Source organism: Seriola aureovittata, chromosome 2 (genome assembly GCF_021018895.1).
Source record: "Seriola aureovittata isolate HTS-2021-v1 ecotype China chromosome 2, ASM2101889v1, whole genome shotgun sequence".
Lineage (NCBI taxonomy): Eukaryota > Metazoa > Chordata > Actinopteri > Carangiformes > Carangidae > Seriola > Seriola aureovittata.
In genome coordinates, this window is record NC_079365.1 from 13755992 (window position 1) to 13773558 (window position 17567).

Consider the following 17567-nt stretch of genomic DNA (forward strand, 5'->3'; position numbering starts at 1 on the left):
ATGTGATTTCCTTTTGCATTCAGAGCCACAGAGGATGCAGTCATGAGACAAAACCAAACTGAAAGTAGCACTAAAAAAAAAACAAAAAAAAAAAAACGGCTGTCTTAATTAGAGTTGAGATGCTTTGAGGCTGAATCCCTGGGAAGTGAATGAAAGCAGCAGTGTCTTTTTGGTCGAGCTCTTAGACTGAAACGCCTGTAGTTTTCTAAGAGGACAGAGGGCTCTGGGTTGGGTGGGGGGGTGGGGTGGGGGGGGGCAGTTTGTGTGTGTACACGAGGCCGGGTGGTAGAGTGCTATAGCTGCAGACTAGATGCAGAGACTGTATGAGAGTAGGTCTGGAAGTCATTAGAGACTCGCCCAGAGCAATGGAGAAACCTGCTGTTTTTCACAACCTGCTCTTTCCCCTCTTCTCTTCTGCGGGCCAGCCTCCTTCCGTGTCTGTATCTGGGACAAAAACACAGTGACTCCATCTTCTGTCTCATGCTACTCCCTCTACCTTATGCCAGATCCTCTCAAAAACAACCAGTTATGGGACTTATGCTCTAGAGGGACCTGCCTTTACACAGGGTCAGTGCAGTAAACCCGAGTCCAAGTCCAAGAGACAAAATAAAATGCCAGTTTGATCTTAGCTTTTTTTTTTTTTTTTTTTTTTTTAGAATTCAGGGTTTTGAAGATTGACGAGATTGTTCTTGAGGAAAGTTGCCAAATGCATTACAAAGGTGGGAGTAAAAACTTTTATCTGCTACTTTAGAGTTTGACCAAGCACAGAAGTCAGTCCAGAGGGTTAAATAATATATAAGGGTGGTTTTAATTGGAACTGTGGGATACACTTGGAGAGCTGTCCTTCATTAGATTTAACGGGTAAGTCTGGTGATATTCTGTAGTTTTCTCTTTGTCAACAAATCTCATGAAAAGATCAACACCAACAATGAATTCATTATAACAACCAGCATTGTCTGAGCAGCCAAAGCCTCTCACTCCGTGCCATAGAGCTCTATGGTTTTTCAAACAAAAAACCTTTATGGTTGTCTCTTCATTATGATAAACATGGGAACTGCAATTAACAGTTACTAATGCACAAAATCCAAAGTGTTATGAAATTTTTTTGAAATTAAAGAATATATTTGTGACCTTTTTTATAAAAAGGTCCTCTTTGGTAGGAACCATTGGCCTTGGGGCTGCTTGTCACAGACAGGAAAGGAAATTTGAAAACAACTAAAAGATGGACAGATGCTCTGGATTTGCTGACAACTTAAGAATGACGTCACCAGCCTTGTTCTATACAACTGCTGAGACATCCTGGTGGACAACGCTTTGGGAGGCATGACACGTAACCACCACATCTATCAATCAGTTCCAACCTTTGTCGCATCTCTTTCCCCAAGTTTCCTTTTGCTCTCTACTGTCAAATTATCCAATAAAAACAAGATGGCATTTGGAAACAAGTAAAAAAAAAAAAAAAAAAAAGTATTTTTTTTACAGATGTTGGGTGTCGAAGTTGTAGAGCGCTAAGTGAATCTCCACCCAGTTAAATGAGGTTGATTTGCATAGCTCATCATATGTATAGGCCCTATGTCCTACACAAGAACTTGAAATCCACTTTTGTTACAAAGATGGAAAATGAACACTGATTGAAATGCCAAGCTGTCCAATGAAAACGTATCATACATATGTTTGTACAACACCCATATATTGAGTAACATTTGTAGTTTAATTGTTGTGATAAAGGGCGCTTTTGCAGATGCTTCTGGTTTTGAAAGATGCATGAGAGAGGTTTATTTATTCACTCATGTGGATGGGGCTTCACAGTGGCCTTTGTTGGGGTGTTGGCTATTGCCAGTGAAGTCAGCCACTGTCCAGTGCAGCTGCTTTGCCCTGCTGTGTAACCCCCACAATGCTGTTCTTTGTACCCCGGCGTGCTGGGTCAGACTGGCATAGAGGTATGCTGAAAGAGTAAAACAAAAACAAAATGGTTGTCTGGGCATATGACCTTTATGTAGCACTTTGATCTGGATTCCTAATCAATGAACAATTGAAAGCCATGTAATGAAGATAAATACCCCTGTCCGTAGCCTTGAGGTAGGGTGTAGGCTCTTGTAGAGCTGCCTTCTCCCTGGGCTGTAGACTTTATTAGGGTTCCTAAAACATTCCCACATGCAGTGAGTGTGCCCTGGAAACACAGGAAGTGTGTAACGCTGCAATGACGTCCCCTGCCCCTGTCCTTTAATAAGGGCAGTTTTATAGACAGTTCCCACCTAGGCTGCAATTAGCGCTTTAGGAGATGAAGCACTTTTGTAACGGCCACTTTCAGAGTGGAAAACATAATCTTTTATGATGTAATGTACATCTCATTGCCTCCTGTCAAAAAAATGAAAGACTGCCTTGAGAAGAAAGAAAAGTGTGCGTTTGTTTTATCATTGATCTGTTTGCTCAGAAGTTAGACCCACAGCAGTCGTAATGAACCATGAGGGGGTTTATTGTTTGGTGTGTATTTTTTTAGTGGTTTCATTTAACAGCCAGTTGACCCAAAGCCAGTGGTTACGCAGTGCAGATATGGAAGAGGAAGTGATCTGTTTGATCCTGCTACTGTCTCCTTAAAGCAGCCACCACCCAGTCCAGATAGCCATCAACATGTCAAGGAAAACAACCCTTGCTCAACATGAAAGAGTCTTTCACCTGCCAGCACCTTGTTCCTGCAAGTGTGAGTGCATGTGCAGATTTCAGTCTGCCCTCTCTCCTCTCTCTCTTTTATACTCGTTTTGTTTTTCTGTGCCTTTTTAAAACAGGGTTCAATCAAAGATGCTTTTAAACTGTGTTTTTCAAATGGCATTCCCCTAGTAGTCACTAACACATACACACATAAACACAAATATCAGTGCGAGCGTTACATCACACACCTTCAGAGGAGAGGGCTTGTCACCATGAGTGTGCAGTTCTCTGAAACTCATCAGTCCATGTGACATGAACGCCATATATTTTGGCAGAGAGTTGGGTTTGCACTAAATTGGGCACAAAATGTGATACATTGTAGTAAGTTATGTGTCAGATTATACTTTTATTGAATTAAAGAAGTAACAAATCCAGAATACTGAAGCCTTCAAAGTAAGAGGAACTATTTATAAAATGCAGTGATGCGCTCTAGAACTATTATTTTATTTACTGAAATTAGGAAATGTGTCCAGAATACTTTAAACCTGCATTCATGGATCTCAACAAGCTGTAAACATGAAAAATGACATATCTTATGAACGTGTTGAACATGTTAGCCAGCAGTTGCCTATTTACACACCCATAGATAGACAATCAAAAAACATTAACACTTATTAGAGTTTTGTTTCTTTCTGGTGAATTTAAGTCCAATATTCATTCTCCTTTTAGCTCTGTTTAGGTCTCCACCGACTCCTGAGGGACATATGAAGCCTATATCTGGCTCTTCAGCAGCTAAATGCTTCATGTGCTTGTTAGCTGGCAAGTAGCTAGTCGCAAACTTTGCTGGGCAGGTGCTCTACTGGTTATTTACCAAAGGTTTTCCTTTGGAGCGCTCTGGTAGCCGAATGGTTACTGAGCACAGCACCTGTGGTTTAATTCTGGATTCACTGCATGTCACACCCCTTCTCTCTCCCCCATGTGTCCTGTCTGCCTCTATAATGGTGACTGTCAAATAAAGGCAAGAACCTCAGAAAAATAATCTTGAAAAAGGATAATTCTCTGTCGGTTCATTCATCCACAAGCAGCACCTTTCATATTACATGTAGTAAAACTTTCCATTGTTAATATAAAAGAATTAATTAGACAACCCTTACAGTCAAATTAAATTGCGGAGTGACATGTATAATTTGTTTGCCAACGTATTAAAAATGAAATTCTTCCAATCCAAAGCATTCCTCTGTCAATTTAAAATTGAAAATATTTTTAAGATATGTGATCTTCATCTGACAAGGTTCAGAGTATATGTACAGTCAAGGCCGAAATTATTCATACCCCTGGCAAATTTTGACTTAAAGTTACTTTTATTCAACCAGCAAGGTTTTTTTTGACCGGAAATGACACAGGCTTCTCCCAGAAGATAATAAGACGATGTACAAGAGGAATCATTGTGGAAAAAAATATTTCTCAGCTTTTATTTACATTTGAACAAAAAGTGGCATGTCCAAAATTATTCATACCCTTTGCAAACTGTCACAGTCTATGGGAAAATCAAAAGTTCTAAAGCATCTTAATTACCCTGATTCAATGGGAACAGCTGTTTTAATCAACTTAACAGGTGAAAAACCGCAGCTCTCTGGAGTTGGTTTGTGGACAGTCATGGCTAAGACAAAGGAGCTCACTGAGGACCTGCGGCTGCGCATCGTGGCTGCTCACAAGTCAGGAAAGGGCTATCAGGCCATATCTAAATGTTTTCAAGTGCCAGTGGCTACAGTGCAAGATGTTCCGCACTGTGGAAAATCTCAGAGGACGTGGTCGGAAGCCAAAAGTGACACCTGTGCTGGCCAGGAGGATAGTGAGAGAGGTGAAGAAGAATCCAAGGATCACCACCAAGGCCATTCTGGTGAATCTGGGCTCTGCTGGTGGCAACGTCTCAAGGCAGACAGTCCAACGGACACTGCACACTGCTGGGTTTCACGGACGCAGACCAAGGAGGACGGCACTTCTCCAGATAAGGCACACAAAAGCCTGCTTGGACTTTGCAAATGATCATCTGGACAAAGAAGAAGACTTCTGGTCTTCTGTTTTATGGTCAGATGAAACAAAATTTGAATTGTTTGGCCACAATGATGTATCCTTCATTTGGCGTAGAAAAGGAGAAGCCTTAAACCCTAAGGACACCATCCCCACTGTCAAACATGGTGGTGGGAACCTAATGCTTTGGGGGTGTTTTTCAGCCAATACACCAGGGAACCTAATCACAGTAAACAGCACCATGAAAAAAGAGCAATACATCAAGATTCTCAACAACAACATCAGGCAGTCTGCAGAGAAACTTGGCCTTGGGCACCAGTGGACATTTCAGGACGAGAACAACCCAAAACACACAGCAAAAGTGGTGAAGAAATGGTTAGCGGACAAAAACATTAACATTTTGCAGTGGCCCAGCCAGAGTCCTGACTTGAATCCAATTGAGAATCTGTGGAGGGAGCTAAAGATTAGGGTGATGGCAAGGAGACCCTCCAACCTGAAAGAGTTGGAGCTCATCGCTAAAGATGAATGGGCAAAAATACCAGTGGAGACATGCAGAAAGCTGGTCAGCAAATATAGGAAGCGTTTGTTTGCTGTAATAGCCAATAAATGCTATTCTATTGATTATTGAGAAGGATATGAATAATTTTGGACATGCCACTTTTTGTTCAAATGTAAATAAAAGCTGAGAAATATCTTTTTACACAATGATGCCTCTTGTACATCGTCTTATATCTTCTGGGAGAAGCCTGTGTCATTTCCGGTCAAAAAAAAAACTTGCTGGTTGAATAAAAGTAACTTTAAGTAAAAATTTGCCTGGGGTATGAATAATTTCGGGATTGACCGTATATATATATATATAAATATAAGAAGTGGCGTCCTCCTTGGTCTGCGTCCGTATATATATATATATATATATATATTAGTCTATTTAAGGGTGTGGAGAGCCGGATGGGATCCACCAGTTGGCTGTTTTTAGATGAGGAGTTGAGGCCGGAGCAGAAGAGAGGGCAAAGCAGGCTGGCTCCTGAAGCAGGACAGGAGAGTCCGGCCTGTGTTCAGCCAAGAAAAGCGTGTCAGGGGTTTAAATTTTAAAAAGAGCATTATGTAATCTCAGCAGGGCTCTGCGCAGAAGGGGGTGGGGCAAGTCAGAGGCCCTCTTTGTGGGGGGGGGGGGGACTAGGAGCAAGCCTGAGACGAGAAGAGAGATAGAGCGGGGTTTATGATGTGGGAGAATGAAAGACACGAACAACAAAAAATATGAACATTTGGGTAATCGAAGCCCCCACCCATGCATCGTGAAGGTAGAGGCAGACAGATGTTGAACACCTGTCGTTGCCTCGTGGCTAATCTTTCTCTCTGTATGATGAACCACCTTCTGTCTGATTAGTAGCAGCAATAAATGACTACATCCCGTATGTGAGAGTGCATTATTGAAGACACAGCTTGTCTCCTGCATCGGTGGTTTAACTTTGGTCTCCTCAGGTTTCTTGGCTCTTATGATGACGACCACTCTCATCCTCCGCTCCGACCCCCTCAGGCCTTTCCTGTCATTTGCATAGCTATTTTTCTATGCGACAATTAGTCGTCTGTCCTTTGAATTAGCTTTCTAATGCCCTAACAAATGAAAATGACTTTCTGGAAAGCGGCTCGGTGCTTAATTTGTGACGATTAAAGTTAGTCTCTTGCTTTCTTCGTAAGAACTCTAAGCCAAAATAGACTAGGTGCCTTTCGGATATTTAGTCATTCTGGGGCAGCAGTATGGCTGCCTCTCCTCTTTTCTACAAGAAAAACTTGCACAGTACTAATAGTTTTAAGTTAATCCTCAGTCCATTGTGAGGAAATAATAGGCGAATGAATCAAATAAAGAGTATGTTCAGCCTCAGAAATAGAGTCACTACTTAAGAACTTTTTCCAGTAGGCAATAGGTCTATTTTTCTTCTCTCATCTGTGTGTTTGTAAGAGAAAGGAGGAGAAAAAGACGGAGAGAGTGTGTGTCTGATTTACATGGTATGTGTGTGAGAGGTGCTATTGGAACTTTTTGTCATCTGTTCTTTTATGCATAAGCTTAAGGAAGCGTGTGTGTGTGTGTGTGTGTGTGTGTGTGTGTGTGTGTGTGTGTGTGTGTGTGTGTGTGTGTGTGTGGGTGTGTGTGTGGGTGTGTGTGTGTTTACTCTTCAGTTTGTGTTGAGGTGTAAAAAGGCGTCACGTTGCTGTTAGTTTGACTTGCACAATCTCTGACTCCTGTTACAGGGGGATGGGGGGGGGCGTCAAGTTGTCGGTAACAGTCCCTTAACACACACAGTATATCGATATTGAGGTTTAGCTTTGAGATTTTCCCTGTGTGTGTGTGTGTGTGTGTGTGTGTGAGAGAGTGATGAATGGCAGAATATATTTATATATTTATGTATTTCACCAATGATTTCCTTTCTGTGTAACTTTACTTTTCCTCTTTCATAAGCAATACTGATGTAGGTTCAATCTATTTCTTATTTTGGGGTGTCTGGTGGTGTTGTCCTATATGAATCATGGAATTTACTTTGCTGATAGAGCTGTTTGCTCAGTGGTTTCTCTGCCCTCAGGAGCAGTGGCGCTGCTGTGTTTGGAGAAAGCTCAGTTTGTTGTGCTTTCGAGAGCTGGATTTAGCCTTCCTGCTTTGCTTGTCACCCTGCCAGCCACCCCAGAAGCCCCCCAGGAAGGAATGAAAATGTGGTGTTGATATCTTGGAAGGAAAGGGGTGAGCAGAGAGCCAAAAGACCAAAGATCCCACCATCAAGTGCAGGGTGCAGAGGGGTCACACAGTCTGCCACCAGAGTTAAAGCCAGAGAGATGCTTATAATTAATTTAATTTATGATGTGAATTTGTATATAATCACTGTTATACTGATACTATGTGATGCCCTGGACAAAGGAAATACAGGTAGCTGAAAACAAACTCCTGTATTTGTGAGACACCCACAGCTGCAACTGGAGTGGCAGGTTAATGTGTTGTTTTTCACCTGCAGAATGTTTATAGGATAGCTGTCAGAAATAAACAGAGCTGCAGTGCAGCCACTGTTACCCTCAGCGCTCTGCCGCTAGCTGTTGCTGCGCCTGCTCTCTTTGCTGCCTGTGAGCTTTCTGACAAGACTGTGTTGAGTAGCAACATCAAAACACAAACTCCCCATGTTAGCCGCTCTGTCCTCTCTTAACCTAAACGGAACTCTGCTGTTGTTGCCTCTTGTTTCCACTGCCGTGTCCTAGTTGTTTGGGGGTTTTGTTCCTTTGGCAGGGCAGACCATGGGGGGAGGTCAAGGGGTGCCTCGGGGGCTGCTGGGTCAGGATTCAGGGGCTCCGTCCAAGAATGTGTCATGTGGGCCAAGAGCATCACAGAAAGGGCCCGGCCAGCCTGTGGGGACATCAGTGGTCAGAGAAGCCCAGTTTAGTGTGTCACTAAGAGCTGCCGGCAGAAAAGTGGTGCGCCGATATTTATTCATGAGGTATATTTATGGATCAACATATTAAATTATTCATCTGCATCTGGATGGTTGACGTCTGTGAAAAGTGGTATGATTATTTTAATTATCGAATGCTTGACAGTAGAATGTGCTGTGTATCCACTATTGTTTCACATGCTGAAGCCTCTGCAGTATTTAAAATGAAACTGCAGGCAGTGGGTAGCCTCGTTGCTCTCTACAGTTGGCCTCATTCTGGCTCACATAAAGTCCCTTTTATGTTTTTGTTCTAGCACTGGCAGCATCTTGTTATTTGTTTGCGTGTTTGTTATTGGTTGAATGAGCATTGTGCCGACTAGCATATGGAAGGGAAGCATAAACTAGTGAATGGAAAATCCCCACAGCCTAACAAGCTTTGGGCTCAGGGACAGCCAGATCCAGACCCAGATCTTGACTCCTTCTCAGTCAGCTGGGCCTCCCTCTCCTACTGGAGAGGAAACACAGATGAAGAGACAGTTTCCACGATGAATAATTCTGCAAAAATGTTGCTGGTGAAAGAAAAGGCTCGAGAGTCAGAAAAAAGTGGGAGAAATCCGAGCAGATACAGTTACTAAGGAGACTGTGTCTTTAAAATATTAATCCTGAAACAGCACATAATTAGAAAGAGTCACCCCCCCACCCCCCACCCCTCCCCTTCATCACTGTGCCCCTGTGGCCTTCACCATTTCCCCCAGCTCTCCCTCCATGTGGCAGTGCCGCAGTTCAGATCAGGCTTCGCACGTGACACTGCTTACAACACCGGGGCTCAGCCAAGCTTTGTAGGGGGGCCACAGCCGATTTGTGTGATCCAAACAATGGCCTTAGTTCTCTTGTCCCCCCACCTCGCTCACCACCCGCTCTGCCCTCACTCCCTCGGACTGGAAAAGTGCATGTGATATACCTCTGTGTGTAGCAGCTTAAAGGCTCCGCTCGTGCAAGGTGTCTGAAATCCAGCGTGCCGCAGTGTTGTTTTGATAGATGCTCAAAGAAGAAAGGCTTTGTTTGGCTCTAGTGGCGACTGGGACTGGAGAAAAGTATTCGTCAGCTGCTACTCTAAATTCAAAGAAACAACCTCTTTAATGCACTGCAGTTTGAGATTTGAAGTAGTGCTGCAGTTGTTGTTTGTACATCCTCAACCAAATTTTTGAGTCAGACAGATCTATGGAAGAAGTGAAATCTGTCCCGGTATCTGCTCACGTCATTGTGATGTTTGTAGCAGAGATATGAAACCTTGGAACTACCTAGGGTTCACCACAGGAAAAGAACAGTCAAATCACCAGCGTCGGTCTACGACCTGCGGCACTCTCAGAAGGATAACTTGAATGGGTTAATGACAGAGATAATTTTCCTTTTCCCTAGATGCTCTAATTGAGCTACAGAACAGAGTAGTTGAAGCTGTACCAGCCCAGCCTGTGTAGATCTTTCACTGAACCAGTTGACGACCTGCATAGAGGAATAGAGCAAATAGAAACTTGTCAAAGAAAAAAAAAAAGGGGTTTGGGCCTGCTAACCTGGCTCCCTCACAGTAGAGGAATGTTGAATAAAAGACCCTGTTTAATTCAAATTAGCAATGCCTTTTCCACTGCGGCCTCGCTGCCAGCTCGCACAAGAATGAAGCCTTGTGGGGCTCTGTCCACTTCCTGTGGATGAGGTGTTCCACTCGGTCTACTGTGTCTCCTCTCTGCTTTTTCTCACTTTCTCTCTCTCTCTCTCTCTCTCTCTCTCTCTCTCTCTCTCTCTCTCTCTCTCTCTCTCTCTCTCTCTCTCTCTCCCCCCCCCTCCCTCCCTCTCTTTGTCTCTTACAGTCTTCGTTTTCCACATATTCCTCTCACTCTCATACAGTTACTGTAAATGGGTCAACAGATGTTGGGAGGAAAATAATGGGAAGAGATAAAGAAGGAGAGGGAGTGATTTTGGAGGTGGGACAATGGGACAGTTTGACGTGCCACATAGGCAGAGAAAGATGAGCCCTGTAGAGGAGTGATCGGTTTCAAATAAAGTTCATGCGTGGGAAAAAGAAGTGGGAAAGAAAAGACAAAAAGCATCATGCTGCATCTTGGCTCTAGTTTTCAGTGAATGAAAATTGACTAACAAGACAAATGATCAATCAATATATCTCTCAACTTCTTACTATGTCTTTTAGAGAAACATCCCATTATCTGCCACGACTCAAACACACAATGCAACAAATTTGCTTGGAACAGGCAAATATTTCACGATTCATAACTACAATCCAGCCCTTTGTGGTTGATCATCTTTTATAAAGACATAAATGCTGTTAAACTAAATCTGCTGTGGTTAACATTATTGTGAATTAGCAAGGCAAAATTTGCAGTTTGGCAATACAGCACAAGGTTGTGGGCAACACATCGACTGGACAGAAGCTGTGCTGAGTCATTAGTCTTTTTGTGGATGAAAGTCTGGTCAGAGTCACGAGGCAGGAGACTTCATCCAAGAAAAAGAGTTCAGTAATAAGGTCATTAAGGAGAAAAGCCCTCTGTGCTAAGCAAATGGTTTTAGCAGTATTTTCACTTGTATGGTGAGTTCAAGCTGCATAGATTTAGTGTCTTAGAAGAGGAGGAGGAGTTTTAGGCCATACGCATATTCACCCAAGATGGATATGTTTTTTTACTCAGTCCTACTACTATACCAGGCCTGCATGCCAGGACAGTGGCGGGCTTATTGTCAGTGTTTTGCCTCTGGGATGGATGTGTGTGTGCTGTAGACGTAGTGAAGGTAGTCATTTGGCTAGGCCCAGCTAGGATAATGGTGTGTTTGTACTTCCTGCTAGTTTTCCCTAGTGGCCATCTTATGCTGCCACAATGGTTCTTTGGATTTCTGCCTTGTGGTTTAGCCTGTCAGGTTGGCAAGAGGAAAAGATGAATGTAAATCCACGATGGATGAGAGGGGAAAGGCGGAAGAATTGGGAAACAAGGTAAAGGAACCAAAAAGCCAGCTTTAGAAAAGGAGGGGAACAGAATACCTGCTTTTCGTGAAACAAATGGCTTCATTTTAGAATCTGAACTGTCACTGACACATGGAAATGAATTTGTCTTACAGAGACGGTTGGTGAAAACAGACTGGTCTGAAAATATGTTTCCCAACTTGAAAATCAGAAGAAAGTTTTTTTGTTTTCCCCGACGTTTCACATGCATCTCTGATTAATTACTGCAAAGTGACACTACGATGTGATTGATCAATCACTGTGCTGAGCCAGACACATCCTGACTTACATTGTCTCATTATCACTAGTTGCTGCTCTCAACAACTTCCTCCCCCATTTAATGACCAGCCTTTGTTGTGTGATTACAGTGCATCTGCTCTTGTTCCCGAGGGTTCATGTTATATTTAATGAAAGTGCAACGAGACGTTAGATAGCTGGGGTGGTCTTTATTTCAGGCAGGGCTGTGGGACACCCCGGTGAAGAGCATGGAGGAATTACACCGGTTTGTTCACCTGTTGATCAGGAGCGGCTTTATGATCTTGAGCATCTTTGTAGGAATGTCCCTGTTGGGCCACTGTAATTAATTGTCTGATAATATTTAAGGGTCTGTTATTATGCCTAACTAAGTTGGCCTATTGACTCTCAACAATGCTAAGCATGAAGGGTATTTCAAAATCAGTCTTAATCTGTTTTTAGTGTATTCATAGAGTGTTTGCTGCACAGCCGCTGCAGGTTACCTCTGTCTTGTATCTGGGCGCAGGATGGTTTGTGATGAGACCCACCACAGTGCTGCCATCCACAGATATTAAGGAACAGATAGCTGGATGTGCACTCGCATATCAAGACAGGAGAGAATCATTTCTGTGTTGCAGCGGTCTGACAAATACGTTGTCAGCCGCACACGTAGAGCCCGCTGTCTGTCAGAAAGTCTGTCATCCACTGACAGAATGAAAGGGCGGTATTTCATAAAGATTGATTTTTTAAGCATTTCTGCCCTACTGAGCAGTTTGTAGTCAGGGCAAAATGGATGAAAGAGACAAAGAGAGAAGGCGTATGAAAAACAGCCCAGGGTAAACTCAATCGTAGGAACTCATGGCTGCACGGTACAGTAATATATGCGTCTTCATGGCCCCAAAGAAATCTGCTTGCAACGGGGTGTTAGGAGTGGCACAGCTGGAGCTGTGTTCACAGGGAAGGTGGTGCAGTAATATCCATTTTGCTCTGACATACTGTTTGTGTTTCTGCCGGCTGAGAGTGGTGCAAATCCAAGCAGAAAGAACAATTTTAGTGACTTTCATTGACAGAGTTGCAGATGGACCTCTGCAAAATTCACAGGAGCCTTTTTTGGAAAAGCATTTTTACTTTGATATACAGCTCCATTCATGTACACATTAAATATACATCAAATAACAACCATCTATGTGAGTAAGGATCAAACTCTATCTGGGTTGTATTAATGGGTTGATTATAGAGCTGCAATGATAAGCTCAATCATTAATTTGTTTGACTGAAAATAAATCCGCAGCTATTTTGACAATTGATTCATTATTGAAGCATTTTTTTTAAGCAAAGGCAAAAAAGATGAATCCATAATGAACATAATCATTAGCATTAGTTGATTATTACCAATAATTTCACCCACATATATCTAGTCATCTTGTGTATTAACACACAGGTCAAACAGCATGTATAATCAATAGATCTGATAAATAACCAAATAAATAGTTAATCAAGGGGAAACAATAAAAGAACCTGAAGTTTCTCATGTAAAATTTCTGAGGCTTTCCATAAATTTTGAAAACTGAACAGCACAACTGACAAGTAGTTATTTATGTGATGGAATGTTTCAGGAAAAAAAATAAGGGAAAGGAAAACTGCATTTGAAAATAACACTAATTTGGTTCTTAGTGCAGTTTCGCTTTTCAGTTGACCGTATTCATGTTTGTTTTTTTTGTTTTTTCTCAGGTCCCCACAGTACAGTGTCACGGTGCCCTCCCAATGAATACCAGTGTGGAGGAACAGAGCTCTGCATCCACATGAGCAAACTGTGCAACGGGGTTCCAGACTGCACTGACGGCTGGGATGAGGGCCCACACTGCAGAGGTATCACTGTCACATTCATCCATGTTTGACTCTCTGATCACTTGAGTGTAAAAGGGGCTTAATAATACAATTCCTGTGCTAGAGCATCCTGTCTGTGTGAAGTCTGACTGGATTTTCTACTGTACTATTCATTATCGTACAGTTCTCACTCCTGAAATCTTCACACTGTGAAATAACAGTGAAGTCACGGTAACAGATCGATTTATCACATTACGTGATAATATTGAACTGTGCCGTGTTCTGTGTTAAAACGGGCTGTATGTGTTGTTTTTTCCTCTCCCATCAAGCCACAGCTTTCTGTGCTTTATGGAGACACAACCAACTGGATGTTTGACATTCTGTATCTTTACCCTTTAACTTGAAGCCAGACAGTCATGAATTCATTCTGTTCAATACACTTTTAAAATAGAGAAGTTGTCATTCTGAAACCCAGAAATTAGGAAGTCATTTATGATGAGCCGAAAGAATGTAATCTCCTATAAAAGAATGTGCTGATGGAATACGTTGTTGTGCAAAAGACCTAAATATCTTCACTGGATGGATGAATTATTCCAGTACAGGGTGAGGGTCTAAAGGGAACTTCAGTTCATCTGTTGTTAGACATGTCTGTGCAAAGGTTAGCCGAGGAGCACAAGTGATGATAGTTCATCAGATGGCGCCCATTGAGCTGCTTCGATTCTCAAAGTGGTCTGAATCCTGACACAAGACCCATAAATGTTAGAATAGCCAGCAGAGATCATTACCACTGCAACATTGATATATACCCTGAAGTGTACGTTACACTTGAATAACCTTGATTGGTATTAATAGTAGATTTTCATTTGGCTTGATACATAAAAAAAACTGCCAGATACCAGCAGCTAAGATAAGGAATCAAAAACAAAAGATTGAATTATTATTTATTCCAAGGCTTTGGGATTTTCTTTCTAAAATTAAGAGCAAAATATTAACCTGACCATCTCTTGCTCTCCTGAGGTGGGCACCTGTCTTTTCCATATCTGTGTTTTTCCCCCCATCTCTCCACTAAAAACCTCTCCCTTTAAAAATGAGCTTGAATGAAATATTTATTAAAGAAACACGGAGAGAGAGAGGCATTGGAAAGGACATCAAATTTTAATGCACTTTCAGGCTGGCTGGACTTTGAGGTGAGAGTGGTCTTCTGTATGCGAGTGTGTATGTGTGTGTGTGTGTGTGTGTATTCACCTCATAGTGAGGATGAAAATCTGCCCACATGTGTGGGATGTAGCGGCTTACTCGGGACAAAAACAAGAGGCTCCACCAAGGTGGACCTATTATTTTAAGGCCAAGACTCTGTTTTAGTTAGAACTAAACTGAAAAGTGTGTGCGTGCGTATGTATGTGTGTGCGTGTGCGTGTGTGTGTGCGTGTGCGTTCATGTGTGTGTGTTCATGTGTGTGTGTTCGTGTTCGTGTGAAAAATAGATATCTCCCCACAACATCTTTTGTATTCCAGGGGCTGTCAAGCATCCCATTCAGGGTCATCCAATTGATATGAGTGGTTTGCATTCAGAGCCAACACAGAACATTTTATTTGCTCCAAAATAAATATTTTGTGGTATGTGCCATGGTAGGTTGTTTACATTGTTGCCTATGTTGGTTTTCTAAACACATCTCAGTTGTTTGGTGCTCAGACTTGTTTTGGAAAATTCCGGGCACGTCTGTAATTTGAACTGTGGTTGTCCCAGCAAGCCTCTGGAGAGCAGCAGGAAAACTCGAGGACTTGTTGCCCGTCTGTAATATTCATAGCGTTGTATGGGGGTTGGCAGCAGTGCCTTATAGGTGTTTGGAGCTGCTCTGGCTCGAGTTTAACTTAATGATTGATTGATTTGGGAAATTCATTTGGTCAGTAGTGGGAAAAAAAATATGTACAGTACAGCAACAGAACTGTGGGCCTTTCTTTCTTTCAGTTTGAAAGCGCGGCGCCTCGAAGAAGAGATTCTTGATCCCGCTCTGCTCCTCTCTCCCCGGAGGTGTTGTGTTAGTGTGAATTGTCTGCCAGTGTTTCTGGGCAAAGTGAATCATTTGTGACCGATAGATCTCAGCCTAGTTTGACATGGCTGTGTCTGTTTGACTATGACTCACTGTGCCTTGATTTATATCTCACAGGATGTGCAGCGCACCGTTAAAAAGTCTGCTAAGATTCCATTATGCGGTCAGTCAGCTGACTGGAAGGTGTGATTGAAGCGTCTGTATGCAGCCTTGGAGATGGTCGGGGTTTGTTTGCCTTCCACTCAAGTTTTCTATCTAAAATTTATTTGACTTAAAGGACCAATCCGTCTTAACTTCACATACATAACATAAAACTTCAGTGATATAAAAGACGAAAAAATGAATATGACATTTTGATGTCAGTTACATAGAATCAAAGAACTGAAGTCTTTCTAGCCAGACTCATATTTTGTACTGACAATCAGCAGCTGCACACACAAAAATCACTTATAACAACCATATCAGTTGATGTAACAATATAAAAAATCGCTTCACTAAAGTGGGCTGAGTTTTTCTTGGCGTCGGACTTCACTTTGCAGCTGTATTAACAATAATCACAACATTATACATTTCACCCATTATTATTTTCTGTCCGTTTATATTCAGTTGCCACACTTTAAATACATAAGTGCAACCTGAAATCGAATGTATCTGAACTTTTGGTAAAGTTTGGCCTGGTGAAGTTTTAAGACTGCATCTAGCTCCTGTTTCTGTTCAGCAATTCTGTGAATGGTATGATGATCTTCATGGGTTCAATTTTCATTCACAAATATCTCAAAGGTCAAGGCAGGCACAGGCTCTCGGTATAATGAGGATAATGTAGAATGGTGGTTGTTTCCTGTAAAGGATAGCCCTGCTTATGGGTGTGATGATGCATTAGATTGACAAACTGTAATTTTCTGCAAAGCTTCTGAAGATTTCGCTTTCAGATTCTTCTCCGTCATCTACTGGGCAGGGCCAACATTTGGTCTTCAGTAAACAAAGATTTATGGTGCAGCCCAGCTGGATGGGTTCTGAGAGCAGTAATGGATATTCACTTGTGACCAAAACAAACATTTAATCATGAGCCAAAATCCCTCACCCGAGGCTAAATGTGAAAATGTTTTGTTTGTTAGTTCTGTATCTTTAGCACCATTGTACTGAGCTGTTGTTCTCTTACAATTTCCAACTCAGAACACATCGCTCTCACCGATGACTCATTCTGGTTGAATAGATGTTTTTTTGTTTTCAGGGCCGGCACTGTATCTGCGAAGCTTTCGGTTCCTAAAATGCTGACATGTAGTCTCACTACATTCGACCACACGTGCTGTAGATCACATCTCACTTTTTTGCTCAGTTGATGAGTAACTGAATCTGAAGCTGAATCTGAATCTTTCAACATGTGCCTCATTATCAGGCGCAGGCTGCAGAGAGTATTAGTTAAAAAATTTAGCCTCACACGTCAAGTATTTATGCCCCTCAGCCCCCTGCGGTGCTGTAAATATTCTCCACGAAATGAACAATGGCAGCTTCAGCAGCATCTGCTCCTGATACCTACAGGCATGCCATAAGCTTCTGTGTCTTCTGCCAGATATGAAGGAGGATGAATGAAACCTGAGTGATCACAGTATGATCTGTAGCTTTATTGTGCTGTTTTGAATGGATTATTACATAATTATGTACAAATCTACCTTCCATTAGAACAGTATGCAGTGTTTTCAGCCCAACAACAATGTGGACAACATGGGCGAATAATGAATAAACATCTCTCCCGTGTGCCCCCCCCCCCTTGTCTTTCTCTCTTCAGAGTATATCTCCAACTGCTCGCTCATGGGTTGTCAGGAAAACTGTGGAGTGACTCCAGGAGGGCCTGTTTGTTACTGTAAAGGTGGTTATGAGATCAGCCCAGATGGAAAGATGTGTAAAGGTGAGTTCCTCCTGCGGTTTAGTACATGCTGCGAACATAGAATCAATAAGCCACGATGGAAGGATACAAGATGATTCATCTTTATGTTGGTATATCTTTGTATTTTATTCCTGCATTAAAATGACAAACGGCTAGCAAATAACAGGATAAGAATTACCACTGGATGTGTGTAAAATGTAGTTTGCTATGCAGCATCAACAACAACAAACACAAGCTTACGTGGCGTACATGCTTTCCCCTCCAGTAAGTCCACATCAGTGCTGAAGTTCTTCCAGTATCCAAAGCAGTGTTTACTCAGGTTTTTTCGAGAAACTAAACCAAGTGCAGAGCACACAGTGGGTAGTTCAGGGGACGTGGGAGTGTGGGGCATTTTCTACAAAAGCCCGTTTGGAAACACTGAAATCTCAGGAGCCACTGAGGTTACAGAGGACTTACTGGAGTTGATGAGCAACACTT

At 42.3% G+C, this 17567-nt stretch overlaps 1 protein-coding gene across 2 annotated transcripts in view; it reads left to right on the plus strand.

Moving 5' to 3' along the window:
- LOC130183050 (low-density lipoprotein receptor-related protein 1-like) overlaps positions 1-17567 on the plus strand; it is a 90520-nt gene that overhangs the window by 16298 nt on the left and 56655 nt on the right. For both annotated transcript variants that reach the window (XM_056398368.1, XM_056398374.1), the window contains exons 3-4: positions 13060-13197; positions 16992-17111. In XM_056398368.1, the coding sequence (XP_056254343.1) occupies positions 13060-13197; positions 16992-17111 (258 nt within the window). The remainder of the gene's footprint in view (positions 1-13059; positions 13198-16991; positions 17112-17567) is intronic.